At 29.9% G+C, this 17488-nt stretch overlaps 3 protein-coding genes across 4 annotated transcripts; 2 read left to right on the top strand and 1 right to left on the bottom strand.

The window, feature by feature from the left end:
- Positions 1-876, top strand: LOC105800056 (uncharacterized). Of its 2 annotated transcripts, none has more exons than XM_052633141.1 (2): positions 1-264; positions 345-876. In XM_052633141.1, the coding sequence occupies exon 2, from the start codon at positions 366-368 to the stop codon at positions 786-788; it is 423 nt and encodes a 140-aa protein (XP_052489101.1). In that variant the 5' UTR covers positions 1-264; positions 345-365; the 3' UTR covers positions 789-876. The 2 variants fall into 2 exon arrangements, with proteins under 2 accessions (XP_052489101.1, XP_012486436.1); XM_012630982.2 differs by having other exon boundaries at positions 3-264; positions 356-876.
- Positions 877-8314: 7438 nt separating this feature from the next.
- Positions 8315-8995, top strand: LOC105800127 (copper transporter 5.1). The gene has a single exon (XM_012631091.2). It carries the CDS (start codon positions 8440-8442, stop codon positions 8854-8856), a length of 417 nt encoding a protein of 138 aa, XP_012486545.1. The 5' UTR covers positions 8315-8439; the 3' UTR covers positions 8857-8995.
- Positions 8996-15326: 6331 nt separating this feature from the next.
- LOC105800571 (serine/threonine-protein kinase RIPK) lies at positions 15327-17482 on the bottom strand. Its single transcript, XM_012631809.2, has 5 exons — positions 16973-17482; positions 16759-16894; positions 16354-16490; positions 16143-16266; positions 15327-16060 (listed from the first exon to the last, which is right to left on the bottom strand). Exons 1-5 carry the CDS (start codon positions 17360-17362, stop codon positions 15579-15581), a joined length of 1269 nt encoding a protein of 422 aa, XP_012487263.1. The 5' UTR covers positions 17363-17482; the 3' UTR covers positions 15327-15578.
- Positions 17483-17488: the final 6 nt, after the last annotated feature.

The following is a 17488-nucleotide window of genomic DNA, read 5'->3' as shown; positions in this document are numbered from 1 at the left end:
ATTTTCTTTCATATAGAAAACAAATCAGAGAGAAAAAAAAAAAGGCAGAAATAAGTATCAAATGCAATTGAGATTCACACCTGTGTTTTTCTTCCATCTTTTCACTTAAATTTTGCTTTTAGAAGAGAAAAAAAGAGAGCCAATTTAGGCTCTGAGATGTATATGAAATTCATTGTTCTTCCTCTGATGCTTGTTGCTGAAAATCAAGTTAAATTCCAAGAAAGGGAGTGGGAAAAAGAGAGATAAACAAAGTTCCTCATCTAGGTTCGAAAAGAAATTAAAAAAATAAACTGCTCCTTTTCTTCTTCTTTTTTTTTTTTGAAATATTTTGAGCTGAATTTAAGGTGTTTTGCAGGTGGACTCCAATGGCGGCATCGGTTATGAAAGAAGGTAAAAAAACGGAGCCCGTTGTTATTGTGAAGCTTGCGGAGTGCGATTGTTGCGGTTTAACGGAGGAGTGTACGCAAGCTTACATTGCTAGCGTAAGAGAAAAATTCGAAGGGCGGTGGCTTTGCGGGCTTTGTTCGGAGGCCGTTAACGACGAGACGGTTAGATCGGAGGAAGATATCACGACTAACGAAGCAATGGATCGGCACATGAAGTTTTGTGGGCAGTTTAAATCGTCGAGTCCACCGGCGAATCCCGCCGAGGATTTGATCTCTGCGATGAGACATTTGTTTCGGAGGAGTTTGGAATCGCCGAGGAAGAACAAGTCATCGCCGTCGACGTCGTTTTCTCGATCCGAGAACTGTTTCTCAACTCTGTCGAATGAAGAAGTTAGGACTTAAAAGAGAATGAGGTTTTATGATGCTATATTTATCATCCAATCTATTTTGAGCATTTGGAATATTTTCTAATAAAGACAGTAATTAGTTATGCTTTTAGGTTTATTTATGATCAAATTAATTACAAATTTGCTTCAAATATTTCATGTTTTAATTGAGAATTTCATCTTTTTATTTTATCAAAAAGTTAATCAAGTTATTAATAAATACATAAACTTTTTAATTTAAATATAAATTGTTTAACAGTTATTTTTGTTAATTTATTAATTTTAATATAAAATTAAATTCTGAAAATGGAAAATAAAAGGATGAACTTGAAAACCATTGAAAGTTTCGTAAAAAAGGAATTTCCTTTTACTAGTGTTCTAGTTGTATACAACTGTTTGATCGGTAGCCCTTCACTACTTTGTTGGATGAATGTTCTTATAAAAAAATCTAAATTTAATTATAAGTTTATTACGTATTAATTCATAATTTTATGAATTTTGAAAATATTAAATAATTTTTTTATTTTTAAAGTAACGAAAGTGTAGTTTTAATATATATTAATTTAATATTTATAAAAAGACTAAATTAAAAAAAATTCATTTTGAGAGAGGTAGCCTCTACTTGTCCAACTCAAATTCACCTTTGTGCATAAAAGTAAGAATCGGATGTAATGATGAGGCATGCTGCACGTTCAAGAAAATTTAAGTTTGAACATTGAATATGACACTATTGAGAAGGATAATTACAAACTTCGTGAATCATTGATTATACCAAATGAATAAAAAAGAGGAATAAATGTGTTTTCTTGATGAACATGAAATATTTGTGAAGACATTGATTCAACTCAATTATAACCAGTTTAAGTATTGTATAAAACTCCTAATTGAGCTGGTGTCGTGGGGTTAATTGAGAATCAACTCAATTTAGAAAAAACTAATATATGATTTCTTTTAAGCGATAACTAATACTAATATGATGGCGCATTTGTCTTCCTATATTTTTATATAATCTTTAAAGAAAACAACTAAAAATCATGTATTCAAATATCAAACACGTGTTTAAGAATATTTATATGCAAGTTATTTACCATTACACTTATAATCATTATTGAATAAAATTTAAAAGATTTTTTTACATTAAATGTTTTCTTTCTAATCAATAAAAATCTATGCAAAATTAATTAATTTCCATGTTTTCATAATTTTATAAAATGATGATTTAATGATTTATATTATTATAAAGTTTTTAGATTATTTGATTTACTCATTAATCTATATTTATTATTACTAGATTTGATCACACTCACAATGTGGGTGCAAGAAAGTATTAAAATATTTTCCTTTAAAACTTATTAACCCTACGTCAAGTAATAATGAACTTGTATTTTAATTATGCGTGTTCGATATTTAAATTTGTAATTGTTTTATTTAAAATGATATAAAAGTATGAACGAAAGAGTAATGCCATAATAATATTAATTACAATTTAAAAGACGAAATTTTTGTTATTGTAATTTCATAAATGAGTTTATGACTTATTTAAAGGTGATACCAACTTAATAAAAGTTTAAATACTAGTATAGATGTTTTGCTCTTATTGGACTAAGTGACACCAAAGTTAGCTGTGAAATTAGTAAAACAAAAACAAAATTTTAATTATAATACCTTATAAATATATTTCATAAAAATTTACTCTGAAGATATTATCTATATTTATATTATGTCTTTTACTAATTTGGCTTTATAGGTAATATCAAGCGCTGATTTAGTTGTAAAATTATTAAAATATTCATATACAAATTAAATTATATTTTTATAAGGGTATTTTGTCTTTTTACATAATAAATTAATTAAAATTTAATTATAATGAGATTTGAGCTCGAACACCATGTATAAAAAACACTAACTTTATCATTGTAACCAAAGCATCAATTAGTTTTTATATGAATTTTAATAAATATATTTGGTACAAATTTTCCCCTCACATAATGGGTGTACCGTAAATCTAATTCTTAAAAATAATCCACTTTTAAAAAAGTCCTCTACACTTAAATAAGCCTTATCTTTTGATTGGTGAAAATACATGTACTATAAAAATAATTAAATAATGTTAAATTTTGATAAAATTAAGGTTTATGTGGTTAAAAATGACATGAAAATCATTATTTTTACATTTACAGTTGAACTCCGAACAAAATATTTCTTTTCTAAAATCATAAAATTTTATAAATATTAACTCTACTAAGATTTAGTTTTGTTTCATTCTTGTAGTGACTCATTCGATCTAGTACCTAAGTTCTTATTTAAAGTAAAATGTTTGTTTTATGTGAAGGACACAATTAGTTGTAGAGTAAAAGTTCGGGTTCCTATTTTGGTCAGTTCAAAATTTTTTTTTTGTTAATTTGGTCACCACCATTAAAGAAAATAACCAAATTTGTTATTCCATCGTTAAATTTAACGAAATGCTCTCAATTCATTTTTTATTTCTTTATTATTTAATTTTGCTTTTTTCTTTCTTTCTTTTTCTTTTCATCTTCTCCCTTTCACCTGGAAATCCTAGACGACGCCTCCTTTAAAGATATTGCCACTTCCTTGATTGAATCATTGTCGACGTGCATTGTCACTCAAAAAGTTAAGTTTATTGTTGATAGGGGTTGAATCATTCGAAAGAAAACTTTAAAATAATCTTTGTCAGATAGATTAAACCCCAACAATGTCAAGGTATTGTCTCTCAATTTTGCAGAGAGCCAACATGCCTTAAAAGGTCTTATTCACAGAAACAATAGTGCATTGGTTGGCAAAGATATGACTTGCAAAAGCTCAAGGAAGATGTGTCAATATAAGATGTAATAGTAACTATGTAAATAGCTTGACCTGTGCCCATGGGAAGGGGAGGGGGGTGAGGGACTTGAACCTCCAACTTGAGACATATAGGCTACTTATCTAGAACCATGTTACCACCGAGTGGTACCATATTTGCAAGTATGTGGTTTTAAGTGTCTTATATTGGTGGTTTGAATCTCCCCACACACAAGTGGCCTCCATAATTAATTCTACACTTTATAATGCACCTCTCCTTCGAGGCACTTAAACCACACACTTGGAAAGGTCATAGGAGAGGAGTCAATATGGAGCGTAATAGTAATAGGGCACTTACCTGCAATCCTAGTACCAAGTGGTAACATACTTGCTAGTATGTGGTTTAAGTGCCTTAGGTTGGTGGTTATAGTTTCCTCGCACGTAGGTGACTTTCATAATTAATTTTACGCACTATACTAATACCTTTCCACTAAGTCTTGTAGATTATATCTCCACTGATCAAGATGCTTTAGACTTTGTGAACCAGACCTCTTAGGGCACATTGGCTATCGTCAGAGTACGAGGTGCAAAACCCCTCACCAAGAGATAATACCTGACATTATTTAAGGTCTAATTAACTACTTGACAAACAACATTTAAAATAATTCAGATAAACAAATTAGATATATGGAGCAAAAGTATATAAACAAGTAGATAAATACTTTCAATATACTTAAAAATTTCAGGTAAACAAATAGATAATATTAAATAAATAAAAAAGTTATGGAAATCTAGATATTTTTGCACACTAGGGGGACTGCATGTCTATAAATAAAAATTGAGGATTTGCATTGAAGATTTGTACCTCAAGTGCGACCTTACATAGCATTGACAATAGTTCAATGTGGTCAGTCTCTGGTCCCTCTGTCTTTATTTTACACATGAACATCGTGGCTAAATTTTGAGAACAAAAATGGTTGGACCAAATTGGAAAACAACGTTGGAAAATAAAAATTAAAGGAAAAAGAACCAGATGGGACCATTGTTCATCGAAGTGAGAATAGTTTGGTTTTGGAAAAAAATAAATTAAAATTGAATTTTATCTGTTTAATTCAATCGATTTCTTTTAAATAATTTTATATAGTTGCTGAAGTCATTTTCATTCATTTAACTATAAAATTTTTACTTTTATATAACAAAAATAAAAATAATTTTAAATTAAATAAAAATATAACTTTATTTTTCTAATAGTTGATTTTTAATTTATAAATAAAAATTAAACTCAACCGATCTGGATATATTCAAGTAAGGTCGGATTGTAAGAAACAGAATGTCACCTCATCTTTTCAATAGTTTAATATTACATCAGTATATTTATCTTGAATTTCAACATTTTCATCCTAAAAAACAATCGAATCCAAATAAAATTCTTGAAAATCAGGATAAAATTATTGATGTAGCATTAAACTATTGGAAAGAAATAATATTTGTATTTCATACAATATTTTCTCTATTCAAATAATAAGTAACTATGGCATGTTGACAATTGGCTTTGTCACAACTCAATCACGACATATTTTGAGTGATTGCAAGAACTTAATACGATAAGGAAACCAACCTTGGATGGTCTAAAGTGGCAGACAAAAATCGGCAAAAGAATTGAGTATCTGCCAAATTGGAGAGGACAACGACAAAACCATCCCTAAAATCACTTGCAAAAGCAAGACTACATGCATAAGCAAGACTAAAAAACGTGCTACAATAGTAGACAAAAACTTCTAAAAATGAATACTTATTAGATAATGAAAAACAAAACATATAAAACTTAAAAACAAGATAGGTCCAAACCGACTCGTGAAATCATTTATTATTCTGAAATACTCAAAAAAGAAAAAGAAAAAAGAAACATATTAAGAATCCGACGAAGAGCCACTCACTTTCCAAGAGAAATTGTCGTTGGCTAGTGGAGTTTCAACGACAACAGATACCGTCATCTGTCCATCACAACTTGTGAAGACAGTAAAGATATCCACAGAATAAATTTGTAAATTTAAAAGACACAAAACGCATGGAGTGAATGAGGGAAAAAAAAGAAAGAAAGAAAGAAAGAGAAGATTGGTGGGTGGGAGAAAAAGACAAACGGTAGCCAGTCCGAAAGTTGACACTTTCGTTGGGTAAAACATAAAAGAAGATGCAAACGATTTAGAGAAAAAAAGAGAAAAATATGTTTGATAAAAATGCGGCAAAAGAAAGTTGGAATTCTATAATGGTTAAAATATGCTATTAGTCACTCTACTAATTAAAAAATGGAGATTTGATCTATGTACGGTAAAAGGTTAAAAATTGAGTTCTCTTATTTTTTCAAATTAAAAAAAAGTTTAATCTAATCATTATCATTGTTTGTAATTTCTGTAAAAATTTGTTTCAACATGTTTAATTTCGTCAACCATATGCAACGTTATGTGAGGGTAATCTAATCATCATATCAAGTTGATAATTTTGACGAAAAATACTAACAATGTTAATGATTGGATTAAAGTTTTGAATAAAAAATAAGATGATTTAATTTTAACCTTTTTTTAAATTTAGAGAATAAATTTTAAATTGTCTAAATATACGACCTAATAACATAATTTAATTTTCTATAATTGATATTTAATTTAAGACGTATTTCTTCTTCTTTCTACCTAATCATTATCATAGTCATCTAAATGAATTTAGTGTTTTTCTTTTTAGTGCTTTCTGAGTCATTGATCATCTCAAGTGGGATGTAAATGTTGAACATAATATGTTAAAAGGGTAATTGATGTAACGTTTGTGGAGTGAAGTGGTAAAAGTTTTAGTTGAGAAATAATGTTGTTAGAATTTATCTCTTATTTAGGGATTCGATTTAACTTTGATTTTGCATTTAATCCAATCCTAACACATTCAGAAATCTCATAGAAAAGAAAATTAAGGTTTTTGTACTTTGTAGATTTAGTCTCTGTGTTTTACTATAATCAATTTTAATCACTGTGTTCAAATTTTGAAATTTTAATTTTGATTCGGTTAAATCTATTTAGTTAAATTTAATTACTAACTCCATATATTTTTCAAAAGTTGAAATTTTAATATTGATACACATAACCGTCGTTAATCTATTAATTATGTTTTTAGTGAGTAATATGTGAAAATAACAATATCTCCACCACAAACACACCCATTTAAACTACCGCACAAAAATATGGTGAACGCCCTTAATCAATAAACCGAATTCACCAAAAGTTTGATATAAAAGAGTAAAACCTTATTTTGCTAATACTGTAGTAGCAAAATATTTATGTTGACCTTTCTTATTCTTTTATTAGAAAAGTTAAATAAATAAAAATTTGTTTCAAAAGCAACATTAAATAAGGTATTTCATAATCGGTTCATCTCATAATACATAATTGTCTTCTGCTTTACATTTAACTCATTTTAGTTATTTTATAAATAAAATTTTAAGCTAGAATTAAATTGTATATTTTTATTAAATTAGAATTTTATAAATTATAGAAAGTTTAAATAAAAAAATTTTAGAGAAATCAAACTCCTATCGGCCTCCCTAGCTCCCCCATTGTACTAAGGTATCGTTTAAATGGGATACACATTAAAGCTCCCTCTTCTCTATAAAAGCCCACTCCATCACAAAAAGAGGAGAGGCTTACCAAAGTTTTACCTAATCTCTTCCAAGCAGTTGAGGCCCCTAAAACTGTAGTTATTTACGTCGTAAGTTTAAAATTACTCAACCTTTAAATAAAAAAATAAATGTAATTTAGTGCTCCTATACTAATAATAAATTTAATACTAATTACGTTAAAACTCAATTCACATATGTAATATTTATTAAAAGCTAATTTAAATTTTATTTTATGATATTTTATATCAACACATTAATTTTAATGTACCACAAATAATTACGATTTATATTAGGAGACAGCGATTACGATTTCTCATCCAACTCTCTTGTTTCGTGCCTGCAATTAATCATGAAATGTTTAATCCAAATTCCGACACTCTAATCCAGCTGGCCTCACCACATTTTTGTGAAATTCAATACTTTTATGCTCAATTTCGTCAGACCCCCTTCAAGTTTAACTTAAATTTTAAATTAATCCTAAACTTCTAAACAAATTACTGGCCGAATCGGCCAAAAAGCCCATACCATTGTTTAAAAATTAATAAAATTTTAAATATATATTTTATATTAATATTTATACCTTTTAATAATTAATTTTAAATAAAAAATATTTTAAAATTATTTAATTTAATTTCAGATTGACTTGAAAGATAAATTTTGTTTCAAGTTTGATACAAATTAAGTCGGGTCGACTAGACCAAGTGAGCCACCCAACCCATAGATAGCTCGACTCCATGTTAAGTCCAAGTTAGGGAGTTTGTATTAAACACTCAAGCTGCAGGAAGGACTTAATTAATATAATTCTAATACTTTGCAAATTCAATTAAAATAATTTGAAAGTTAAAATTAATTTAAAATCTCAAATCACAATTTAAGGATCTTTTCTGAAATATCCCACTTTTTACTAAATATTAATCCAAGAAGCAACCTTTTCTTTTTCCTGTTTTGCCCATAATATCCTCAGGAGTCCCAAAATAGTAAGGAAGCAAAATTGTAAATATAACATAAGTGAATGGCATTTTCCAAACATAAAAGATCGTATTTTCTACATATTGTACTACACAAACGAACTTTAAAATATAGTACAGTACAGTTCGTTCAAAGTTGTAACCTTTATTTATTTATTTTTAACCTAAATTCTCCATCTTTCATCAATTAAGTTCCATTTTTTTTTAATTCTCTGTAAATAGAAAGATTCAATTCAATCAAAATGATGCATATGACCTTTTACTGGAGCCGGCAGGTAACTCTCCTCTTCAGCTCATGGCGGACCGATTCATGGCCGAGTTACGCGTTGACTCTTCTCGCTTGTGTTTTGGCTTCCGTTTTTTACCAGTATTTGGAGCAAGTAAGGTACCGTGTAAGGCGATCTAGGAAGCCGGCGGGAGAACCGTTATTGTCGCAGCCGAATCGAGCCGCAGGTAAGTGGTCGGCGAAGAAGATCGCCGGTGGGTTACTATTTGGGTTGAATTCGGGTTTGGGTTATTTGTTGATGCTGGCGGTTATGTCGTTCAACGGAGGCGTGTTTTTGGCGATCGTGTTGGGGTTAACGATTGGGTTTTTGTGGTTGAGGAGTGAGGATGAAGATGAAATTGCTGGTGTTAATAGCACATGTGCTTGTGCTTGATGGAAATTGATTGATGATTTGAGTTTTTTATTTGTTGTTTTCGGGGTTTGGGAATTCAGGGATTGAATTTGATGATTGTATGTGTTTATATGGAAACCACTGTAATTGTTTCAAGCATTATTCTGGGTTTTTCTTGAAATTGGTTTGTTTTTTTTTTTTTGGTTTATATATTTAGCTCATACTCTGCTTGATTTGATGATATAATTCAACCTGGAATTGAACTGTTAGTTATTAATGCCCAGTCACTTAGAATTGACAGAATTAAAGCAGAGATTGATTAGTTTTGGGGTTTAATTAAAATTTTAAGGAGATTAATAATAATTTTTAAAAAAAATCAGAGGATCTAATTAAATTTTTACAAGGCTCAATTAAATAAGATCTAATTAAAATTTTCAAAACTTTGCAAGAAAGATATTAAATTTAAAAATATTTGAAATATAATATAATATATTATTTTTGTTTTGCTTTTATATCGAATACTTAATTTGAGTAAGATATAAATTACATAATCCATGAAAAAGGTAAAATAAAATATATTATAAATTTTTAATAAAAGAATTTTTTTTCTCATTCTCTATTGTCAATAATGATCAACCAATCAAGACATCGATTCATTGATCTGACCGGTTTGATTAAATAAATCATTTTAAAAAGTCATAAAAGAACTGTTCAACCAGTCCGTGCTGGTTTGATGCATCCCTTCGGACCAATTCCTGATCTAACAGATTTGACCAACTGGTTCAAACAATCATGATTGTTAATGATCTTACTGGAAAGCTATCTATTCCGCCTAGTGATGGTGGTGGAAGGGAAATAAGAAAAGTCTAGCATCGAAAAAAAGAGTTGTCGACCATGGGTGATGTAAACATGGATTCACAAGTGATGGAATGCAGATCCTTCAAAGATAAGTTGTTATAGTCACTCGGAATCCCTTATTTGGTCGATGAAGGAATGGAGGAAGAGAATCTCAATCCACTAGATGGAGATGTCCATTAATGGTTACATTGATGGAATTACTTCTATCAAAATTTTGAATCATATTCATCATCTAATTGAGCAGAGTATCGCATAAGTTGTGATCATTAAATTGTTCGGTAGGAGGACCAACTTTAGCATTCTTATGATAACTATATAAACCATACGAAAGACGTTAGCCAAATGGCATTTGATGGACTTAGAAAACAACGATTATTTACTCAAATCCCAATCCATGGAAGATTATACTAAAGTTCTTTCGGAGGGACCATGGGTGGTGCTTGGCTAATATTTAACGTTCTAATTGTGGCGATCATCTTAATGGAGTTATGGTTTGGGAGCAATGTGCAAGAGAAGTATCCCAAGAGCTGTGGGAGGTGCTATCGGAAAAGTAATGAATATAGATTACAATATTGGGCGTTTTGCTAGGATGGTGCGATGTATTCATTTAAAAAACCCTTTGATTTCTAAAATCATGGTTGATGATCAATTACAAAGGATAAAAAAACACAGATTATCTTTTCTATAAAGGTTGATGAGTTTTGTATCTTGCATCAACAGTAGATTGAGGTTTGAAAGAGTCTTGGAATTAGTATCCCTCTTTTTCATAAAAGGGTCATGGAGGATACACATAATTTCTATATTGATAAAGTTCAACATCTTAATGAATGGGATGGAAGGATGCTATCTAAGAATAACCAGATAACACTCGCTAAACTGACACTCTTATCTTATACCTAATTGCTTCATGCAATTTGCCTTGATTCTTATAGGTATTTTGTGATGAAATTAAAAAGAGTGCAAGTCTTCTTATTAAATTAAGATTTGATCTTATTACTAATACTGAAATGAGATAAATGTTGCCAATTGATCAAGCATGGGGGATGGACATGAGGCACCTTAAAGATCAAAACAAGTCTTCTTATTAAATTAAGATTTGATCTTATTACTAATACTGAAGCTCTTACGGTACAAGTGTTGAGGAACAAATATAATGTGCATAAGAATTTTGTGTGAGCATCGATTGTAGCAATTGCTCTTTTGTGTGGAGGTTACTTTTAAAATTATGTAGTCAATCCGTCTTAGACTGAGTTACATTAAGTTGTTAGAGATATGATGGATGATCATGATAATTGGAAATGTGAGGCTTTTTAAAGAGCTCTACTGCAAGACATATATACTCCTGCACATAGCGGGTACATGTCCCTTAAAGGACACAACAGGGCAAGACACTTTACATATGGCATTCCCTACATGCAATTTTTCACTATTCAGTGCTCACAAAGCATTAGTACATGATATGAGGTCCACAAAAGACAAAATGTGGGCTCATACTTGGAAATCTACCCTTTCACCAATGGATATTTTGCAGCCCAAACAATGACTCTGATTATTACAAATTACTCTCCCAAATATCTCCTTTTACATTCAATAAAACTCTTTAAACAATACCTAAAAGTGTCACAAAATTACCCAATAACATAGCAAACTACAAAAGATAAAGACACTCATTTACAAGTGTAGCACAAACAACCTATTTATAAGCCTCTTCAAGTGATCAACCAACAGTATTTTGATAGGCTTGAAACACTCATTTATAAGTTGATTTTGTCCCATTAATTATCTCTGAGTATTTATCACATAAAAGCCTTTATAAACAAATTCCCCAACAACTTCAAATCCTTTGAAAGATAAGTATAAAGATGGGTATCCACCAAGTTCAAATTCCTCTCCTTCCTCTTCAAGGCTAATCGAGTGGATGATGATCATATTTTAATTTACCACGAAATTTTCTTATCATTTGTTGTTAGCTAATGTTAAAACATAAGCCATTAAATGTCAAATATGCCAACACCAAAAACTTTGATTGTTCCAAACAACACGTCCTAACTGTTATTCGAATAAGGTAATCAAAGTTTCCAACAAGTTCCTCATAGATTATTAGCCACAGTTTGGCATGGGCGAGACACATCAATGTTGCCATCACCAAAAAAAAAACACTACACCTAATATTACTAAATTATTAATAAATTTATATTTTGCTCATTCAACTTTAAAAAATTACAAAATGATCATTGAACTAATAGTGAGCTTTCATTTAACAATCGAAAGACTTACACGTAAACTTTTAAATAATTCAATGACTATTTTGTAACTTTTTGAAATTAAATGACTAAAATATAAATTTATTGATAATTTAATGACCTTTAAGTGAAATTTACAAAAAAAAATACTAAAAAGTGCACCTCAAGAACCAAAACAACATGCATGAAAATATCCAAAGACATGGTGGATAAAACTGAACACCTAAACTTTATAAAATACAACAGGAATTTGTTTAGTTTTTTTTTTTTTTGGTCTTAATCCAAGACCACCCACACTAGATGCTGCAATGACGTGATGAAATTGAAGATGGCCAACAAATTTATTTCATAAGTCAGCCTTCTTAAAACACGTAGACATCCATTGTTAATCCAGAATTGCATGAAGCATGCTGCAGGCATATTTTGAGGTGAAGTTCTTGTATCAACGTACGTTTATATTTTTGTTAATTTGAAATTTATATATATTTTTAAGTTAAATTTAGTCATTAGGTTTTTTAATGAAAATGTTGATTAAAACATTAATTTTTTAACAATATTGGTGTGGCAGCCCACATGATGGTTTATGTGTACTTCATACTAGTATGATACTATTTGTCTTATATGTCACATCAATAAATAATTTTAAATTATATATTCAAAATTCGAGATAAAAAACTCAAAAATAATTAATATGAATTATCGTGGATTGCGAATTCAACTTAAAAAGAATAAGAGTATAATTTATTTTATGCCTTAATATTAATATCACATATGGTTATTTAAGCTTTTCTTGGTCTAAAATATGGGTTTATTTTTAGTATTTAGTATTATATAATTATTTATATTATATTAATTTTACAAGATTAAATAAATTACATATTAGAAAATTTTCCAAAAATTAAGAAGATCTAATTAAAATCTATTAAAATGATATAAAGTATTATAGAGTTTTGTAACTTGCAAATTAAAATTTAAAAATAGTAATAAAATTAAAAATATATAATTTGATAAAATTTTCACAGCAAGATAAATGAATTTAGATCAAATCCATCTCCATCCAAACTTGATAATTTTATTAAAAATTGTAATCCCTTAAAACCCAATTTCTTTTAAAAAAATTATAGTATTATTAATGAATATAAAATATATATTTTAATAATTTTTAATCTAAGTTTTAAAATTTTTAATAAATTAAATATAAACGAATTGGTTGGATCTGATTTTTTATATATATAAATCAGATTTAAATATAATAAAAAATCAGATTTGAAAAAGAAGAAGAAAAAACATTAACTCATAATGAAGAAAAATGGGGTTTTGCTTGTCTATTAAGTTTAACATGTGTAGAAGTAGATTAAGACTGTATTTGTGAAGCAATCATTTGATTGTTAATTAATCACTAATTATCATTGATAAATGATGATTACGACCCACTAACTTACTACAAATCAAATTATTAGTTCCATTAGTCAAGTCCAAATTCCATCTTCGTTAACAAAAATTTGGCAACCAATTTTCAAATTTCAGCCCTCCAAAAATAATAAATAATTTTTAAAAATTAAGTACTTTTCAATAAGATTCAAATTTAAATCAAGATATTGATGTATGTTTCTTTTTCTATTCTTTTTTTTTAATATATGGATATGATAATATTTAAATATATTTATGAACTTTTTAGGGTAAATTACGTCAATAGTCACTAAATTATGGGTAAGTTTCCGTTTTGATCACTTAACTAAAAAAGGTTACAATTTGGTCATTAAACTATTCAAGAGTTTTTATTTAAATTACTAGGTTGTTAATTTTTTTTTTTAAAGTTCTACCAAAAAGATCCAAGCGACGATCGGTATGGTGGATTAGTACCCATCGACTAGTAGAAAAACATACCTTAGATCTAAGTCGATCTGATAGCCAGTGTCGGAGATCGGAGAGAAAAGATGTTTGAATTTTGGTTCGCAAATTTGTGACGTTCAAAGTTGTTTCATGACTTAATGACTTAAAGAAAAAAATTCGAATAATTCAGTGACCAAACTGTAACATTTTTTTAATTAAATGACCAAAATGAAAATTTATTTAGTGATCTACTAATAATAAACAGAATAATAATTTTTTAAAAAGAATGTGAAAATTTATTAATAAAAAAGAAATAGTTTAGAGGGTGGGCGGGTGAGTGGTTGTTGAAAATTCTAATATTCTTTTAGTGTAACTGCAATTTTCTTTACTATTGCTATGCTACTGCTGAAAATTTTCTCTCTTATATTATTTTAAATTATTGGTTAGGTTTTGTCTATTCTCAAGCTATGAACAATTAATATGAAATTTACGTGTTAGGTTGTTTTGATTTTTCTTCTTCTTTTTTATTAGTTGTATTAAATGTCCTATCACTTCAATTTTAAATTATTTTAATTGAGTATATTTATCAATAAATTCTTTTATCAGTCTTATCATTAACTTCGGCATCTAATGGCAACTCAAATTTACGTGAAACATATTTAAAAAACATGAATTAAATTGCAAACATGTTCGTACTTCTTACTGGTTTGGATTTGACATGTTAAAAAAAAGGGTTATATAACATTTGGTTCCTGAACATGATATTTTTTTCTAATCTGGCACCTAAACTTTTTTGGCTAATTTGGTACTGAAATCATTTTTGGTCCAAGTTGGTACCTAAACTTAACATTTTTTTCCTAATTTGGTACCTAAACTTGTTAATACAAAGTACTCAAAACACTAGTGACGTTAAAAAATTCATGTTATGCTACAAAAATATCATCAGTATTAGAGAAAAATTGAGATATACTTAGCAAATTAATATAATAAGAGTTTTAAAATCCTAAAATACAAATTTCATTATGTTAAATTAATAAAATGAAATAAATACATTAAACTAAAAGTACTTGAGCATTTAAACAAAAAAGGAATACCATATCATGTACCACATGTCGATCATAAATTGATTATTTTGCTACCTCATAAAAATAACATTGCTAATATATTGAAATAATTTGTATAAGTTCAGATACCAAATCTCACACACACAAAGAAAATTAGATACCAAATTGTGAAAATAAGTCAAGATTACATACCAAATTAAGAAAAAATGTCAAGTTCAAGTACCAAATTAGGTAAAAGTGTCATATTCAAGTATCAAATGTCATATTAAGCCTAAAAATAACCTTCTAAATTTTAATTACATTGTCTTCTTCTTTTTGTTTTTCAATATGTTACATCCAAGTGATTTATACAATAGGTACACGTGTTTACAATTTTATCCAGTGTCATGATATATCCGAAAGATTTTCAAGGACTAAATTGATACGTATAGTAATAAAAGGACGTGATTGATACAATATTGATACTTCAAATATTCAATTAAAATATTTGAAATTTATTAAGCAATTTAAAATCTGGATGATAATTTTGAAGATGCTTGATACAATTAACTCGAATTCTCTGGAATCTTAGAAAAATGATTACCAAAGAACATTTGGTTTGTTTCAAAGTACCCTCTTCAGCTATTATTTTCAGAATACTAGATAAGTTGATGCTGTTTCAACTCAATTTTTCTACTTGTGTTTTTCCTCTAGCTGTTTTCCTTTGACAATATTTACAACCATATGTATAGGTAAATTTCAACCAACTATATTATGCCTCAAATTCTCATATACTACATGGAGATTCGGCATTAGCTACCGAAGAAGGCGGCAACTTGATCCGATTTCTCCAACCACGAAGAGGCGAATCGTGTTCGTTTTCCCCTTTCTTGGCGAGAAATTCGTTGCTATCATCGGCTTCATTAGGCACCACATACACAAATGGTCCCACAAATTCATCTTCAAACCCTTGCACTGATTCCAAGACTATGACCACATCCCCCATTGTAGGCCTTGGTTTGGGGTAATGGCTCAAGCATTTGTAAGCCAATGCAGCCACTTTTTGAGCCCCTTTGTTGGAATATTGTCCCTCAAGCCTAGGGTCTATTACCCTGTCAAGCCTCTTAGGGTCCCTCAATAATGGCCTTGCCCATTCCACAAGGCTCTGCTCTCGACTCGGGCGGGTGTTATCCATCGATCGTTTCCCTGTTAATAGCTCCAAGAGAACGACCCCGAAGCTGTAAACATCACTCATTGTTGTCAAGTGGCCTGAAAATAGCATATGAAATTTTGGGTTAGGTACATCACATGGTTTTTGACTTTCCAACCAATTACATTTGATTCGGCTTACCGGTCATGATATACTCCGGCGCAGCATATCCTTGCGTGCCCATCACTCGGGTCGTTACGTGCGTTTCTCCCCCTTCTGGACCGTCTTTTGCTAACCCGAAATCCGATAACTTGCAATTATAATCCTGAAACCAACATTGTTCTCTCAGTAATTTCATCAAACACTTCAATAAAATATTAAGAACATTGAACTGAAACTTTTAAGTCCTTACAGAATCTAACAAAATGTTTGATGATTTAAAATCCCTATATATCACTGGTTTATCAGCTTCATGCAGGAAAGCTAATCCCTTTGCTGCTCCTAAAGCAATTTTCATCCTAGTTGACCATGGCAAAGTAGCTGAATACCCTGCAAATTGAACCAAAAAAATATATCAGAATATGCATATAGCCGATAAAATAACCCCCTGTACTAAGAGTCAAATTGCATTTTGCCCTCTCTATTTAAAAAAGGAGCAAATTAGTCCCTGTGCTTCAGATCAAAGAGAAAATTGCTCCTTCCTGTTAAAAATTTCTATCCACTTGTACTGTCTTTTAGCAGAGAGGACAAAATATAATTGACTCCTAGTACATGAGCCTCCATGTTATGGAACGAACTTATAATCACGGTTACATACTTCTAAAGAGTTGATTCTCCAAGCTGCCTCTCGGCATATACTCGTAGACGAGAAGCCGGTTCACGTCTTCATAACAATAACCAATCAATTTAACCAAATGAGGGTGCCTAAGTTGTCCAAGGAAGATAATTTCAGCCTGCAAATAAACACAAATTTTCAGCACATAATAAAACCATAAATGGAGACCAATAAGACTAAGAGGCCAAAAACTAACCAGCCATTCTCTATGACCTTGCAAGCCATCCAAATCAAGTGTTTTAACAGCTACAGGTTGAGCCTTTAAACCAGGTCTAAGCTTATCATCAACAAACCCTTTGTACACTGGTCCGAACCCTCCTTCACCAAGCAAGTTACACCGTGCAAAATTGTGGGTTATTAGCCTTAACTCGGCTAATGTGAAGACATAAAGATTTGAACCAAAGAGTGATGTTGAAAGATCATTAACACAGATTGGTGAACTTGGATCACTCACATCTGATAGTGATATTCTTTGGAACTGGCATGGTTTCAATTTCAATCTGTTTTCCCCCGAATCTGATGAGTCTTTGCTTTTGTAACAGCTTGGCATTAGTGATTTCCATGTGATCTTCTTCTTCACGGTCATTTTCTACTTTAAAACAAAAGAGAAAATTTTGGGTTTTCCTTTTTTTCTCAGGAAACAAACACAAACAGTCCCTTTTATCCAAGAAAATGAGGGAAAATTTTCCAGGGTGTTAAGGACTTTGGTGAA

This window comes from Gossypium raimondii, chromosome 7 (genome assembly GCF_025698545.1).
Source record: "Gossypium raimondii isolate GPD5lz chromosome 7, ASM2569854v1, whole genome shotgun sequence".
In the NCBI taxonomy this organism is placed as follows: domain Eukaryota; kingdom Viridiplantae; phylum Streptophyta; class Magnoliopsida; order Malvales; family Malvaceae; genus Gossypium; species Gossypium raimondii.
This window is presented reverse-complemented; position numbering and strand designations above follow the sequence as displayed.

What these genes read in the sequence shown, in the direction of transcription:
- LOC105800056 (XM_052633141.1), top strand. Translation starts at nt 366, where the DNA reads ATGGCGGCATCGGTTATGAAAGAAGGTAAAAAAACGGAGCCCGTTGTT.
- LOC105800571 (XM_012631809.2), bottom strand. Translation starts at nt 17,362, where the DNA reads ATGACCGTGAAGAAGAAGATCACATGGAAATCACTAATGCCAAGCTGT. An exon ending in GGAGAATCAACTCTTTAGAA is followed by an intron (nt 16,491 to 16,758) that starts GTATGTAACCGT and finishes TTCAATTTGCAG; the next exon opens with GGTATTCAGCTACTTTGCCA. An exon ending in GCCGGAGTATATCATGACCG is followed by an intron (nt 16,061 to 16,142) that starts GTAAGCCGAATC and finishes TGCTATTTTCAG; the next exon opens with GCCACTTGACAACAATGAGT.
- LOC105800127 (XM_012631091.2), top strand. Translation starts at nt 8,440, where the DNA reads ATGATGCATATGACCTTTTACTGGAGCCGGCAGGTAACTCTCCTCTTC.